This window comes from Chrysemys picta, chromosome 16 (assembly GCF_011386835.1).
Source record: "Chrysemys picta bellii isolate R12L10 chromosome 16, ASM1138683v2, whole genome shotgun sequence".
Lineage (NCBI taxonomy): Eukaryota > Metazoa > Chordata > Testudines > Emydidae > Chrysemys > Chrysemys picta.
The window spans coordinates 2,551,194-2,566,406 of NC_088806.1; the positions used below are offsets into that span (position 1 = coordinate 2,551,194).

The following is a 15,213-nucleotide window of genomic DNA, read 5'->3' on the forward strand; positions in this document are numbered from 1 at the left end:
TCCAGCAGAAACTGCTCTGCGGTCATTTGAGGGACCAGAAAGCAGCAATGCAGGGCACGGCCTTGCAACTGATGCCCTGTACCTATGCTGGCATTTGAGATAGTCAATTTTATGAACACCACAATCACTGGTTTGTTTGGAAGATAGGGCGATCTACTGTATTTTGAAATTGGGAGGAAAAAGTAAAAAGGTTTATTGACCCAAGACTGAAAATTTGAGATTCCTCCCCCCCCCCATTTGATTTAGGGTAGTAAAAGTTTTTGAAGTTAGAGGGATGCGAACACTCTCCCCCCCCCCCCCCCCCCCAAATCAGCTTTATTTAAGTCTCAGCTGTATTTCAGCAAGAAGTCAACTTTACCAGCCACTGGGCCGCACAAGAGTTAGATTCAACTCTAGCTCCTGGGTTGGAGAATGAGAATTTCTCTCGGCTCGTGTATCACACTGGGGGAAGTCTGCCTGGACCCCACCCAAGTGGTGTCTTTTGCTGAATCTCGCTCACCCAAACAAGGACTGAGCTGTCTTTTCCAAGCAAGACTTGTCTAGCCATGAAAAACTTCTCCATGCTACTAAAACCCATGCTGTCTGTGACCGCCCTGCATCACCAGAGAGCAGCTGGTTTAAATGGGTCAAGTGGGGGGGTCTTGAGTCTGAGACCACCTCATGTTTAGGTTGCCAGTTCAAACCCAGTCTGGCCTGGGAACTATTAGGAGTCCTGGTGACCCCTGTAAGAAGAGAGTTTGTATTAGGACTGTCTACTGTGGTTAAGATTAAGTGGTACCCCCTCCCTCCATTAGGGGTACACAGCATGCTGGCCAGGCAGTGGGGGACCTCTTACCATCCCCCAGAGAATACAGGGTTCCTTTGGATGCTCAAACACATGCTGCTCTCCACAGGTTTGTGGGGCGTCAAAGCACCTTACAGAGGGAGAGTTAGCTCTCGACACAGCCCCAGGAGGGGTTTTACAGATGGGGAAACCGAGGCACAGAGACATGGAGGCCAATATCTGGAGAAAGGCATCCACCATCACAGGCCAAATTGAAGACATGTGTCATGAGCACCCACAACTGGTCAACAGGCATTCTGGGGGGGTGGAAGGCTTACAGCACTTCCAATTGGAGAAGAATGTTATTGCCACATGGGACTTGCACAAGAGACAGCCACCCCCCTCCTCCCCCCCGGCTCTAACCCACTAGCCCCCACCCCTCAGCCCAGAGAGACTCCTCCCACAGCCAGGGATAGAACCCAGGAGTCCCACCTCAATCCACAGACTACAGTGTCTCCTGCCGTGCTGAGGGGGTTGGCAAAAAGATCCGGCGACACCAGGAGGCTGTGCAAATTCCTTTACTGACACCCAAACTGCACACAACGTTTGCAAAAAGTGCTCTTCAAAAAAAATGGGGGGGAGGGAGGGAATTAACTTAAGTTTCAACAGCCAGTTTCCCTTTGAACTGAGGAAGCTGTGGGAGGTGGGGAGACTAGCCCCTCAAAAAAAGTTTTTTTTTTTAAAACTTAAAGATTGTGTTCAGTCCCCCCTTGGGGTTCACATTCTTGGCTTCGATCAGCAGCGAGGAGAGGGGGGACTGGGTGGCGTTTGGGGTCTCTGTGCAGTACGAGGTAACTTGGATATGGGCAAGATGGACACCTAGAGGAGAGAGGAAAGGTGGTCAGACTCTGAAACCAAAGCCCCTGGGGGTGAGGGGGCAGAGAAGACCCCAGCACTCAGCAGGAGACTGAACCAAACTTAATCAAGGTATGTTTCACGGGGTGAGGCCAGATCGGCTAGGCCAGGGGCCAACCCAAGTCTGTATCTGATCAGATCTACAGGCCAGCTAAGCTACCAGCCCTTGTCACTTGGTGGCCAGCTGGATTATTAGCTAGCAGAAGAGATCTGCTCACCCAGTCATGCCAGTCTTTCCATATCAAGCCATTGGCACCCGACGCCTTCCCCTCCCCTCGCAGAGTCCTTACCAGCTGGCAGCTCTCTGCATCCCCTCACTATTATGCCAGCAGGGCTGGAGCAGGGTCCCCCCCGGGCTCGGGCGTTGAAGTCTGCAGAGAGAAACCCCAGGTTAGTGACTACCCCGACAGGCCTTCCTGCTTCCGGGGGTGGCCAATGAGTGGCCGCTAGTGTCGGGGCGAGAAAAAAACCCAGGGCTGTGGGCAAGGGGCTGATTTTGGAGCATGCTGGAGGCTGGATGGCCCACCGTGATGCCATGCTTGATGGTCCAGAGCCCTCTCATGGCAATGTGAGCTTAATGCAGGAGGTTCAAGGAGAAGCTGCCATCTGCTGCGGGCCAGCAGGAGGGGTACCACCACCCAGCCATGATCTCCTGTAGGAGAGAGTGGTCATGCCACCTGCACCCTGTCTAACCCTGCAGACACTGGCTCATGACTCATGGGTTTGCCATTCCCTAGGGGCACCGTGCCAGGACAGTTGGCAGATCAGGTTTCACCCAGTGCCAGTCCTGACTAGCTTTCTCCTCTCATTCTTCTACCTCCAACCACGCCCTACAGCCAGGGGGCATGGCGCCCGGTGTACAGACATGCCAGGTGGATCCAGGAAGCACTAACTGCCGGGAGCTGCTCCCAGAGAGCTAGGTGCCATTAGAATGCCCCACAAGAATTAACTTGTTTTTGTACAGCTGCTGCCTGGCAGCATTAGATTTTTGCCACGCTGTGGCACCAGGTTATACCACCCAGTCCCCTGCCCAGAGCTGGGCACTTACATCCACAAGCTGTCGCTGGATCTCAGGCAGTGGCTGGGAGGGACCCTCCGGAGCGGGGGCAGCAGGTTTGCTGGCTTCCAGCGCTGGTTCCTGAGTGGTGGCCGGGGTGCTGGCAGCAGGGGTGTCCCCCGCAGCGGCAGAGCTCAGAGCAGGCTGGTCTTTGGAGGCGGTAACGGTCGGCTAGGGTGGAGAGATCATACGGCATTTCAGTCACGAGTGTTTCTCATCTGGAGATCACCTTGCTGCCCGTAGGCCTCACTGAGCCAGCCAAGACCAGCTGCTCATGTGCCACGTGAAACGGACCCAGGAGCTCAGGGAGGCAGAATGTAATTGCTCTGATTGGACTATGGGGCTAGTGCCCCCTGCTGTTCTGCAGGGTGTAATGATCAATCAGTGCTCTCAGCTTACAGTGGGAGACTTAAGCTAGACTACTCAAGAGAGTCAGGTCAACGCAAGGAGGCTCACGTTTATCTGACTGTGGAAGCGTCTACACTTCAATATTCCTCCCGCCAACAGCCGCCGACTTAACTCCACCTCCACGAGCATGCTTATCACAGAATATCAGGGTTGGAAGATACCTCAGGAGGTCATCTAGTCCAACCCCCTGCTCAAAGCAGGACCAACCCCAACTAAATCATCCCAGCCAGGGCTCTGTCAAGCCTGACCTTAAAAATCTCTAAGGAAGGAGATTCCACCACCTCCCTAGGTAACCCATTCCAGTGCTTCACCACCCTCCTAGTGAAAAAGTTTTTCCTAATATCCAACCTAAACCTCCCCCACTGCAACTTGAGACCATTGCTCCTTGTTCTGTCATCTGCCACCACTGAGAACAGCCGAGCTCCATCCTCTTTGGAACCCCCCTTCAGGTAGTTGAAAGCAGCTATCAAATCCCCCCTCACTCTTCTCTTCTGCAGACTAAACAATCCCAGTTCCCTCAGCCTCTCCTCATAAGTCATGTGCCCCAGCCCCCTGATCATTTTCATTGCCCTCTGCTGGACTCTCTCCAATTTGTCCATATCCCTTTGCTAGTGGGGGAACCAAAACTGGATGCAATACTCCAGTTGTGGCCTCACCAGTGCTGAATAGAGGGGAATAATCACTTCCCTCGATCTGCTGGCAATGCTCCTACTAATACAGCCTGATATGCCGTTGGCCTTCTTGGCAACAAGGGCACACTGCTGACTCATATCCAGCTTCTCATCCACTGTAACCCCTAGATCCTTTTCTGCAGAACGGCCGCTTAGCCAGTCGGTCCCCAGCCTGTAGCGGTGTATGGGATTCTTCCGTCCTAAGTGCAGGACTCTGCACTTGTCCTTGTTGAACCTCAGATTTCTTTTGGCCCAATCCTCCAATTTGTCTAGGTCACTCTGGACCCTCTCCCTACTTATGTCGACTGTTACTGGCTTTCAGAAGCCGTCCTGCAACGCCCTGCATTGACAGGACAAATGGATACAAGCTCTCCTGAGGAGGCCATGCCACACCAACACGAGGAGCAAAGCTTAGATCTTCACGAGCGATGAATTACTGCAGAGGCTCTAAGCGGACATAAGTTAGGTTGACTTTAATTTTGTCACAGAGCTCAAAGAGGTCAAGACATGACTTGATTAGTGTGTGGGGAGGAAGTGTCAGATACTAAGGTGGCTGGACATGAAAGCCAGACAAATTGCTGTGGAAAATAAAGCACCCAGTGTGGGGGAAGTACTGCTTGAATCCAACTTCCAAAGGGAAGCGGGACATTCTCGGTCTCTCAACGGCTTCAGATCCTGACTGGCTGGCCTTTCTGGAAAGATGCTTTAGTTCCTGGGCTCAGGACAGGATGAAGTTTAATGACTCGTGAGCGACATACCAAGTCAGACAGACGATCCCTTCCGGCCTTAAAAATCTAAATCAGGTGAACGCGGGTGCTTCAGAGTGCCCTTTGCTAGGGCGTTGGTTCTGTGTTGACTCGGGGTAGGGCACCACCTACTGAGTCACCCACACAGGAGCACAGGCCCAACCCTGTGTTAACTTCCTTGATCTGATAAGGTCGCAGCCCAACAGCTGTGGGGCTGTACCTACTGGAAAGTGTCTGGGGGCCTGTTCCCTTCAGTTGCATTGCAACATTGGCCTGCCAGGGCTGTAAAGCCGATTGAGTGGCTTCCTGCACAAGAAGGGGCGTGGACGATTCTCCATCCCTGGAGTCTTTAAACCAACACTGGCCTCAGATACGCTCTGCTCAAGCTCAAGTTATGGGGCTTGCCGCAGAAGTTGCTGGGGGCATTCTGCAGACGCAGGAGGTCACAATTTTCCCTCTTTCCAACCCCCCCACATCCCTCCCCAAACCAGAGTCCCTAATACTGGGGCAGGCAAACTTTTTGGCCTGAGGACCGCATCGGGTTTCCGAAATTGTATGGAGGGCCGGTTAGGGAAGGCTGTGCCTCCCCAAACAGCCAGGCGTGGCCCGGCCCCCGCCCCCATCCGACTCCCCCTGCTTTTCACCCCAACAGCCCCCCCCGGGGACCCCTGCCCCATCCAACCCCAGCCTCCTTCCTGACTGCCCCCCTGGAACCCCTACCCCCATTCAATCCCCCTGTTCCCCACCCTCTGACCGCCTCGACCCCTAGCCACAACCCTGCCCCCTAACCACCACCACCCCGAACACCCCCTCCCTGCCCCCCTTACTGCGCTGCCTGGAGCGCCGATGGCTGGCAGCACTACAGCCATACCACCCAGAATGGCAGGACAAGCAGCTGCGCCACCCGGCGGGAGCCAGCCACGCCACGGCACTGCACAGAGCATTGGGTCAGGCCCCAGGAGCTCGCCGCCTGCAGAGCAAGTGGAGGCTGTGGGGGAGGGGCCAGGGGCTAGCCTCCCAGGTAGGAGCTCAGGGGCCAGGCAGGAGGGTCCCATGGGCTGGAGGTGGCCTGCAGGCCATAGTTTGCCTACCTCTGCCCTAGTACCCAGTACAGCCAAAAACCCTGAGCCACGTGACTGTGGGAGGGGCCAGTTTAGTGCCAGTCTTACCAGCTACGCTAAGATACCCATGTTTAAGACTGCCGTTTAGTGCCAAGACACCGACGAGCCGGGATCTAAGTCTTTGCAATTTTAACACTGAGGGTTCAAACTTCACTAGGTCCTTCATCTCTCTCATGTACTTCTTTGCCACCGGCTGCCCCCCTCCCCCCCCACCAATATCCATAACGTTTAAATGCTTCACTATTTTAAGGTGGGAGGGGAACCACCACCCGTATGAGGTCAGGCCAGTGCTACAATCTTCATGTTAGACAAGGGAAACTGAGGCACAGATGCTAAGTGACATGCTCACGGTCACACAAAGTTGAGCACAGCAGGATTTGAACTTCAGTCTTCCAAGACTCAGGATGGGGTCCTAACCATCGGGAAATCCCAAGCAGCTTATCCCCATTAAGCTTAGGGTTATAGGCCCCCCTAGATGGAGAACTTCTATTACAGCTTTCAGTTGCTCAGAGGCCCTCTCTCACCTGCTGCGATTGGGGGGATAGATTCTGGACCCCCCTGGTTTACTGCCTCCTCTGATGCCTATCCCAAAATGCACTGCAGGGCCATCCAACCTACTACGTGCCCATATGGCATGGGTGTGTACGTACACACACCCAGTTGCCCTGAGCTCTCCTGTCTGAGAAAGGAGTCAAGTGGCCATGGTTTTAGGTACCGAGTACCTGCCACCAAGGAATTGCCCACCCCAGCTCTCACCTCTGCCGCCGCCGGCCGGGTGCCAGCTGTTTGCTGCCGTCTGCGCTGGAAGTAGGGCCGGTTACGCTGGCGCTGGGGTTCGGGACGGATGCCGTCTGCTGGGGCTGGCACCACTTTGGTCTCACCGTCGCCTCCTTCAGTGGTGGGTTGTTGTGGCGGGCGGGGGCGGAAGGGTCTGGATGGAAGAAGGTTACGAGCAGGCCTCTGCAGGGCCAGGAAGTCTAACCTGCTTTGGCCGGACTCCCAGAGAACCTTTTACTAGCACCACTCCTCTGTGCCAAGCACCTTAATGTGTGACCGGCAACCTAAGCTCTCTGAGTTAGCCAGACTTCCCATTGTATCCACAGAGCAGCAGCTTGCCCGGAGCTGGGAATGGGACCCAGGTGTCCTGGCTGAAAACTGCTGATGGAAAATTGGGTTTTGATTAAATGAAGGTTTGACAGAAAAAATTGATAATAGTTTCCCTGGAAACTGACTGCTCAGAAGCCCAAGAGTTTCCAGTTCCACAAGATTTCAATTCTGAAGTGTCACAGCTGCACTGCGTGGGAACTGTAGCTTGACTGCCTCATGTCCATTCCCCTCTATGGTCTGACTCCTTGGTTGAACTCCATCTCCCATAATGCATTGCCTTATCAAAAAGGCAAGACCATGGTGCATCATGGGAAGTGTTTGGGGGGTGTCATGCTCCTGTTCAGACTACAATTCCCATGATGTGCCATGGTCTTGCTTCTTGGTGAGGCAATGCATCATGGGAAAAGAGATGGTCCAGGCATCTTCATTACAACTCCATCTTCCAGGATGCACTGTCTTGCCTCACCAAGAAGCAAGACCATGATGCATCATGGGAGTTGTAGTTTGGGTGCCTCGTGCTCCCAATTTCCTATGGTCTGGGCTCCCTGGCTAAAGTCCATCTCCCACGATCCATTGCCTTGCCTCAGAGACATGAGCAGGGTGCAGCATGGGAGTTGTAGTCTGACCAGGAGAACAGGTGCACAAGGCACCAAAACTACAGTTCCCATGATGCACCATAGCAGCATTTCAGAATTAAAACATTTGGGTTTCTCCCTCCCCTGAAGATACAAAATGTTCAGTTGAGTCATTTTCTGACCAGTTGTCCTGATTCGAGCAAGTCTGTCACCGGGAATTCATTCACTTCCCACACTACTCATCCAGACCCACGGTTTCAGCCACCCACACTATCCGGGGGGGCGTAACTAGCAGGGTGTCTCAGGCCTCATCGACACAACTTGTGCCACTAACTATAATAAAGTAGTACAATCCTCCTAGTCTGGACAGTTATAGTGATATAAAGGTACTTCCCTCTAGACAAGTATAGTCACCTTTAGAGCAAAGTCACCCCCCCCCAAAAATCAAAAGTAATATCCTAGTAGAAACCCTACACAGGTAGCATGTGGTGCTAAGTGAAGCCAGAGGCCTAGCGGTATTGGAAAACCCCTATTCCCTAGAAGGCACCCAGAAGGGTACATGCAGCTCTAGCATTAAGATTCCACACCAGTTACACTGGTATTGAGGCCTCCATGGCTAGGCCAATGACTGGCCTCGCGATTAGTGGGGGGGACAGCGTTCTAATAGACTAGAGGTGTCTCTTTTCCAGTGCAGCTTTGGGTATTGCTCCCCGAAAAGGGGGAGATATCTGGCTCACCTTCCATCATGAAGAGCCAAATTTAACCCACAGCTTCCAAGAGACTTGTTTTAGTGCATCAGGGCGAGCCTCAGTTCCCAGTGGTCAAACAGCAGCTACATGATCGCGCTTTCAGATTGCTGGTCCCAAATCGCTGCTTGGGACGCTTGCAGATACCCATCTGCTAATCCCAGTCTAGCCCTGGGAGGCTAGACCATTTCCCATTACCATTTTCCACCCCATCCATGGTTATTCTAAGCTGCTTTTCTCCCGAGCCAACCTCAGGGCAGGCCTCGCTGCTTTCAGTTGCGTGAAGGCAGGAATCAAGCTTTGATGAACTCTTCTAGCAAGATCACCTGCTAGGACAGCGTGGAAGGGGATGGTAACTGGGCGTTCTACTCTTGTGTTTATGGTGGTCCCACAAAAAAAAAAAAAAGGGCTTCTGTTTCCCCACTGGAGCAGAGATTCAGGGTGAGATTTTGATCCTTAACCCCCAATGGAAACGGGGTTTTTGAGTCCCACCTTTGACCATCCCCACCCTTAATTTAGGAGGCAGATGGATCGCACAGGCCTGTTTTAGAGCCAGATGGGAGACTGGCCCAGTTGAGATCTCAAAGCAAAATCGGATCACTGGCAGCTGCCGCCACAGTGGAGAAGGGACCAATGGCACAGCAAGCCAGCAAGGGACATCCCACTAGCCAGAGGAAGCTGGCCTCTGCACACTTACCTGCGGTATCTGGGCCGGAAGCGAGGGGCCGGAGCTCTCTCCCCTGCCTGGACTGGCAGTTGCTGGTCTCCCTCCGGCTGGGTGGCATCTTTAGGTTCTGCGCCTTCCGTGCCCTATGGCAAACATAACTCTGATCATATGATCTTGTGACGGATCTGCCGCTAAGAAGGTAGATGAACCTGTGCATGAACTCTGCCGTCTTACAGGCCCAAATACTATCCCACAGGGCCTGGGATCAGCTAGCAGAGACCAGGCTGCTTCCCCCTTGCCATGCCCAGGCCTCACCTGCACCGGCTGGGCTTGCTGCTGGATCGGAGGCCGGGGCCCACGCACAAATCTCCGGCGGAAGAAGAACGGCAGAGGGCGCCTCCTGCGGGGCTGCTGCTGCTGCATGGCGTCGTCGGCTCTCTCCCCCTCGCTGACCGGCTCGGCGGCCCCTTCCACTCTGGTGGCGTCCTGCGGTGGCAGCTGGGCCTGCCGGGGCCTGGGGATGAATCTGCGGAAGCGCCGGCGGTTGGGGGCATAGCGGCTGCCTTTCACCGGCACGCCGCCCGGGCCGGTGACGTTGGCCGCCTCAGCGCCCTGCAGCAGACGTGAGGAGACAAGCCCTGAGCAGGGGAAACAGACCCACCCCTTACCCCCACCCAGATCTTTGCCAGCTCCTCTGCACGCGTCGGCCCGGCCTCCCCGCCTCACCTTCTCTCCTTCCACAACATCAAACTCCACCGTCTCCCCATCGCCGACGCTGCGCAGGAACTTCCGAGGGTTGTTCCTCTTGATGGCTGTCTGGAGGCAGCAGCAGAGAGAAGAGATTGGGGGCGGGGTCAGCTTGCCCCAGGAGATGGGCAAATTTGAAGCTACATCCCATGGTCCCGGAGACTGATGAGAAACAACTGCTCCTCCCACCCAGCTCTTCATGTGGAGAGCGACCCAATCCAGGAACAAGGGGCCATCTCCATGCTGGGCTTCTCCATGCTCCCAGTTAGGGCCAAGCCACTGCTTGCCCCATGGTGCTAGAACAGGGGTGGGCAAACTTTTTGGCCTGAGGGCCGTATCGGGTTTCGGAAATTGTATGGAGGGCTGGTTAGGGGAGGGGGTCGTGGCCCCGCCCCCACCCTGGAACTCCCGCCCCAACCACACCCCTGCTCCCTGACTGCCCCCTGTCACCCCATCCAACCCCCCCCTCCTCCCTGACTGCCCTCCGGGACAACTGCCTGCATTCGACCCCCATTCCCCCACCATCACCACCACCCCAACTCCTATCCACACTCCTGCCCACCACCCCAAACTCCCCTGCCCTCTATCCAACCTCCCCTGCTCCCTTACCACGCTGCGTGGAGCAGCAGTGGCTGACGGCGCTACAGCCGCACCGCCTGGCTGGAGCTGGGCCACGCCACCTCCGCGTAGCTCAGAGCGCCGGGTCAGGCCGGGCTCTGCAGCTGCGTTGCCCCCAGGAGCTCACAGCCCCACCACCCAGAGCATTGCGCCGGCAGCAGAGCGAGCAAGCTGAGGCTGCGGGGGAGGGGGGACAGCAGGGAAGGGGCCGGGGGCGAGCCTCCCGGGCCAGGAGATCAGGGGTCGGGCAGGACAGTCCTGCAGGCCGGATGTGGCCTGCGGGCCCTAGTTTGCCCACTCCTGTGCTAGAAACAAGCTCAAGTCCCGCCAAAACTGAGTGCCCACCTGGAAACAGGGCACTACCCCAGTTCCGCCCCCTCGCCCCGAACTCCCTCAACCCTGGCAGAGCAGAATTGCAGCTGCTGGGCACCAGCTACCTCAGAGACCTACAAGCCGCTGGGGGCTAGAATTCGAGTGATCACAGAGAGGTGGAGCCCCATTATACCCATGTGCGCCCGGCAAATGCTGCTTCTCAAAGAGCAGGCCCAGGAACAGAAGGAGAGCCCGGGAGACAGTTGTGCTCAGCCGAGGGCATGGGGAAGGCCCGGGTGGTGTCTGGCATGCCAGGTGCCAACCAGTTCCTGAAACCGAGAATCACGTCCTGAAACTGACCAAGGTCTTACCTGGTGCACAAAAACATCCTCCTTGGTGTCGTTCCTGCAGGGATGGAGAGAGTTTGAGTGATCAAGGCTCCGTGCCTGGCACGGTGACGTGGCCCATGCACAAACCACCAGACCAGGCCCTGCATAATCCTGCCTCTCCCTCGGTTAGTGCCCACCATCCCTGTGCTTTCAGCTGCCAGGCTTCCTCCCCCTCCGCCCTCCTCTCGCAGTCCCCATACCCCCTCCCAGTGCCTTGCTTGGGCACTTTAGAGCAGGGAACAGATTGGGTGGGAGTTTACATTGCTACACATTATTTGTCAAAGCCTCCTAGGTGCGCCTGGAGTTTTGCGCCTTTAGCAATAAGGCCAAGACAGCACCACGATGGTTGCATGGAAGGTCTCAATCTCTGCACCTAAGACGTAGGTCGATCCACCGACGTCGCTCAGGGCTGCGAAAAAGGTCGCGCCATGGGGCTGCACAGCTCTGCAAGTTTGAGGCCACGGCCCTGCCAGACCGTGGCAGATCCCAGCAGCATCAGCATCTCATTGCCTGCAACACAATGCCCTCTTCTGGATGTTCGGGCGCACTGAAGTACTCAATTATATCTTGGCTGAGTGCTTAAACCTCGCACCCCACTTATTATACAGAAACTGAAGCCCAAATCCTCTGCTGGGGTCATACGGATGCCAGCTGAGGATCTGTCCACAAAGGACATTTGCCAAGGTCAGAGAGGGGTCTAAGCCCAGTTGAGATACTGCAACTTGTGGCATGTTAACAGGATCTTTTTTGGTCAGGGATCAAATCAAGGACTTTTAAGCAATTAAAGAAACACCCATTCTTCAAGCAGAATATTAGCCAAGAGGTGAAACTGCCCCGCCCCCAGCATTTCCATGAGGTGCGAACACTGGCTGTCATTCTGCTTCGGAGAGAACGAGTGCACGGCTGATTTTTAACAAATCCCAAATAGCAAAGTGTTTAAAGAACCGGCCCCGCACCTAACCCGTAAGAGCATTGGGGATATCAAGGCTCATCTTTGCTGGATGCCTCTGTGGAGGACCGCATTGGGATCTCAGCTGTCAGAGAGCCCATCACCTTTGACTTTCCCTCCCAAGATAACTTGTTTACACAGAGGGCTAATCCTATTGCTTAAGTTTTCATAGACACCAAGGAAGCGACTGCAGTTTGATAAATTCTTTAGTCACTTAGGAAAAAAAAGCCACAGAAAAATCTGGATTTCTAGTGAAAGACGTTTTTAAAAGCCTTTTGGGACTTCATACAAATCCAGTTCAAACCAAGTCAAAGTGCCAACCATTTTAGAAGGCCACACTAGCCATGAACATTTATTAACCCAGCAGTTCATAGAATCATCGACTTTAAGATCAGAAGGGACCAATATGATAGTCTAATCTAACCTCCTGCACAATACAGGCCACAGAATCTCACCCACCCACTCCTGCATCAAACCTATGTCTGAGCCATTGAAGTCCTCAAATCGTGGTTTAAAGACTTCAAGGTGCAGAGAATCTTCCAGCAAGTGACCCAGGCCCCATGCTGCAAAGGAAGCAAAAAACCACCAGGGCTTCTATCAACCTGCCCTGGAGGAAAATTCCTTCCCAACCCCATCTCTATCCACCCTCTGACAACTGTATTTTACTTGCCTGTCAAAAGAACTCCCCCTGGTCCAACAAGATTTTCAAAGGGGTGGGCTGTCTGGCCAATACTGGTCGAAACCAGGTCTATTTCAGTTTTAGTTTAGTCATTCAGGTACACACAGGTGAATTTAAAACAGCTGATCCCCAATTCAGTATTGTTCCTCAGGAGATGGTATTCACACATCAGAGGGGGACAAGAGTGTGGTGGGAAGAAACTTACTGGGCACCGCCTCTGCCCAGATTGCAGGCACAACTTGCAGGGTGGAGAAGAGGTAGGAACGTGTCACTGGAGCATGTCACAAGACCACCAAAGTAGGACTTACAGTTGAGAAGTTAAGCACCTCCTGAGATGTCTCCTAAGCGCTGTGGTTTGCTCGGTAAAAGATGGTTATCGCTGTCTCAGCTCTGCTTGAGAAAGTCTGATCCCCGCCCCACCAAGTTGTCTCCCCGCACGTGAGCCCCCCAGCCTCAGCCCTGCCGAGTCCCAACAGTCTAAGCGGGGGGTGGGGAGCTTACCGGTTAATAAATCCATAGCCGTTGCGAACATTGAACCACTTAACCGTGCCCAGCACCTGGGTGGCTGCAGGTGGTTTCCCAGGGAAGAAAGTGGAGAGGTTACAGGTCAGCCTCCAGCCTCCCTCAGCCAGCAGCCCTTCCCCCTGGGCTGTTGATGGGGCAGGCAGGGAAGCACCTCTGGATAAGCCCTAAAAGTCTAGGGCACTCCAGCCCCAAGGCAGAGACCCCACACTCCTCACCCCGAGCCAGGGTCAGCCTTCCCAATACACACCCCACACCACCCTCCCCTTCACATCTCTTCCCGCCCCCATGGCCCACTGAATTCATAGGCGCCAATTACAAGGCCAGGCAGGACCACTGATCAGCCCATGATCTCTCCCATCCCCTTCACCCATTCAACCCACGTATCCCATCCCCGCCGATCCCACCACCCCTTTCCTAATGCTAGAAGCTAATCTTCCTCCCACAAACCATCCCCCCTTCCAGCTCCCCCCCACACAAGATATGTGCCCCCCCCATCCCTCTCACAGCCACAGCCTCACACACAGAACCATCCCTCCCTGGAGGCACCCTCCGTTTACACCCAACCCCTAGAATTCCCTCCCTCCCTCCCCACTCAGACACCTTCTGGTGCCAGCTTCCCTTTACATTGCCCCCAGGTGCCCTCCCCCCCCCGCCACTTCAGCCTCTCCCCTCTGCCCCCCACCCCTCATCAGTTTGGCTCCACCCACTATGGGGGTCCAGCCCCACTCTTTAGATTCCCCTCAGCTCTTAGCCAGGCCACCTCCCATCCCCACCCCCTGCCCAGAATGGGTTTCCTCACAACCCCCTCTACTCACCTGAAGAACCGCTTAGCCCCCACCCCTGCCCGCCTTGAAGTCTGTTTGACCCCACCCCCCCAATGTAGTTGGCTCCACCCCACCCCCTGCTGCTCCAGTTCAGTTTAACCCCTCCCTTAAGAGCCAATGATGCACACACCACCTACTCGCCCTCGGCCATACTTGGCCCTAGCCACTAGACCCCATCCTCCCCCTTAGAGGCACTTGGCCCCTCCTTCCCCAGGCTCCACCCCCCAGGCCACTCCCACTGCCCCCTTCTTCACCCCTTCCTCTCCCTTCCTTGGACAATGCTTGGCCCCACCCCTGCCCAAGCCCCACCCTCTAAACCCAAACCCCACCCCTAGGACACACTAGGCTCCTCCTAGGATCCCAGAACCCCCCGAGAACATGCTTGGCCCCACCCCTAGGACACACTGCCCCCCCACCCACCCAGACCCCCCCCCTGAGGACACACTTGGCCCCACCCAGTATCCCAGCCCCCAGAACAGGCTTGACTCCGCCCCTGCCCTAGCCCCGCCCCTAGGGCGCACGTGGCCCCGCCCACTAACCCAGCCCCTCTCTCTGGGGACGCCGCCCTGGCCCCGCCCCTACCGCAGCACGCGCTCGGCCCAAGGCCCCGCCCCTTCTCCTCACCTCCCGGCCCCCGCCTCGAGGCCCCGCCCCCTCACCAGCCGGCGGGCGCCCGGCCCGGCCCCGCCCCCGCTCCTCACCCAGGACGCGCTTGGCCGCCTGGCCGCGGGCCGGGGCCGGGGCCGGGGCGGGCGCGGGGGCCGGGGCGGCCCCGCCCGGGCCGGGCTTGGCCGACTCCCCCGCGGGGCTCTCCCCGGCGCCGGCCCCGCTCTCCGCCTCGCTCAGCATCACCCGCCGCCGCTCCTCAGCCGCCGCCTCGCGCCGCCGGCCCCGCCCTGCCGCCGCCCAATCGGCAACCGCCCCGCGCGCGCGCGCCGGCCAATCGGCGGCCCGGCTTTTATCGCCCTCGCGCCGCTCCCTCGCGCCCCGCCCGATTGGGCCTCGCCCACCCCTCGCGCTCCATTGGCCCGCGGGGTCTTCCCCGGCCGTTGTGTGGCGGGCCACGCCCGCACGCCGCCCGCTGCCCCCACGTGGGGCCAGGTGGCGGGACGGGGGAGGCGCCCAGCTGCACGGGTCGGCATATATTTGCATACTGATGAGTCTATTTGCATATTATAGTCTCGCGAAACTCCTGGTTGGGTGTTTTGCATCTAATTGCATCGAGGTCCTGTTCCTATAGGTGAATATATTTGCATTCAGTTTTGCCGCCTGCATATATTTGCATATTTTACACATGCTGTGTATGTCTGTGTAGCCTATTTGCATATTTAACATATATTTGCATACTGTGCATACGGTTGTGTATGTTTGTGTAGTATATTTGCATATTTTAC

General features: G+C 56.0%; 1 protein-coding gene across 2 annotated transcripts; it reads right to left on the minus strand.

Annotated features, from left to right (window-relative positions):
- Window positions 1–1,325: 1,325 nt before the first annotated feature.
- On the minus strand, window positions 1,326–14,762 carry YBX2 (Y-box binding protein 2). 2 transcript variants are annotated; one of them, XM_065569288.1, is made up of 10 exons: window positions 14,521–14,762; window positions 12,972–13,035; window positions 10,825–10,858; window positions 9,503–9,592; window positions 9,092–9,388; window positions 8,807–8,919; window positions 6,438–6,612; window positions 2,727–2,906; window positions 1,969–2,049; window positions 1,326–1,642 (listed from the first exon to the last, which is right to left on the minus strand). In XM_065569288.1, the coding sequence occupies exons 1-9, from the start codon at window positions 14,666–14,668 to the stop codon at window positions 1,999–2,001; spliced, it is 1,152 nt and encodes a 383-aa protein (XP_065425360.1). In that variant the 5' UTR covers window positions 14,669–14,762; the 3' UTR covers window positions 1,326–1,642; window positions 1,969–1,998. The 2 variants fall into 2 exon arrangements, with proteins under 2 accessions (XP_065425360.1, XP_065425359.1); XM_065569287.1 differs by lacking the exon at window positions 1,969–2,049.
- Window positions 14,763–15,213: the final 451 nt, after the last annotated feature.

Coding starts and splice junctions, on each gene's coding strand:
- YBX2 (XM_065569287.1), bottom strand. CDS start 14,668: ATGCTGAGCGAGGCGGAGAGCGGGGCCGGCGCCGGGGAGAGCCCCGCG. Junction 9,593..10,824: donor AGGATGTTTTTGTGCACCAG/GTAAGACCTTGG, acceptor TGCTGCCTCCAG/ACAGCCATCAAGAGGAACAA. Junction 6,613..8,806: donor TTCCGGCCCAGATACCGCAG/GTAAGTGTGCAG, acceptor TCTTCCATCCAG/ACCCTTCCGCCCCCGCCCGC.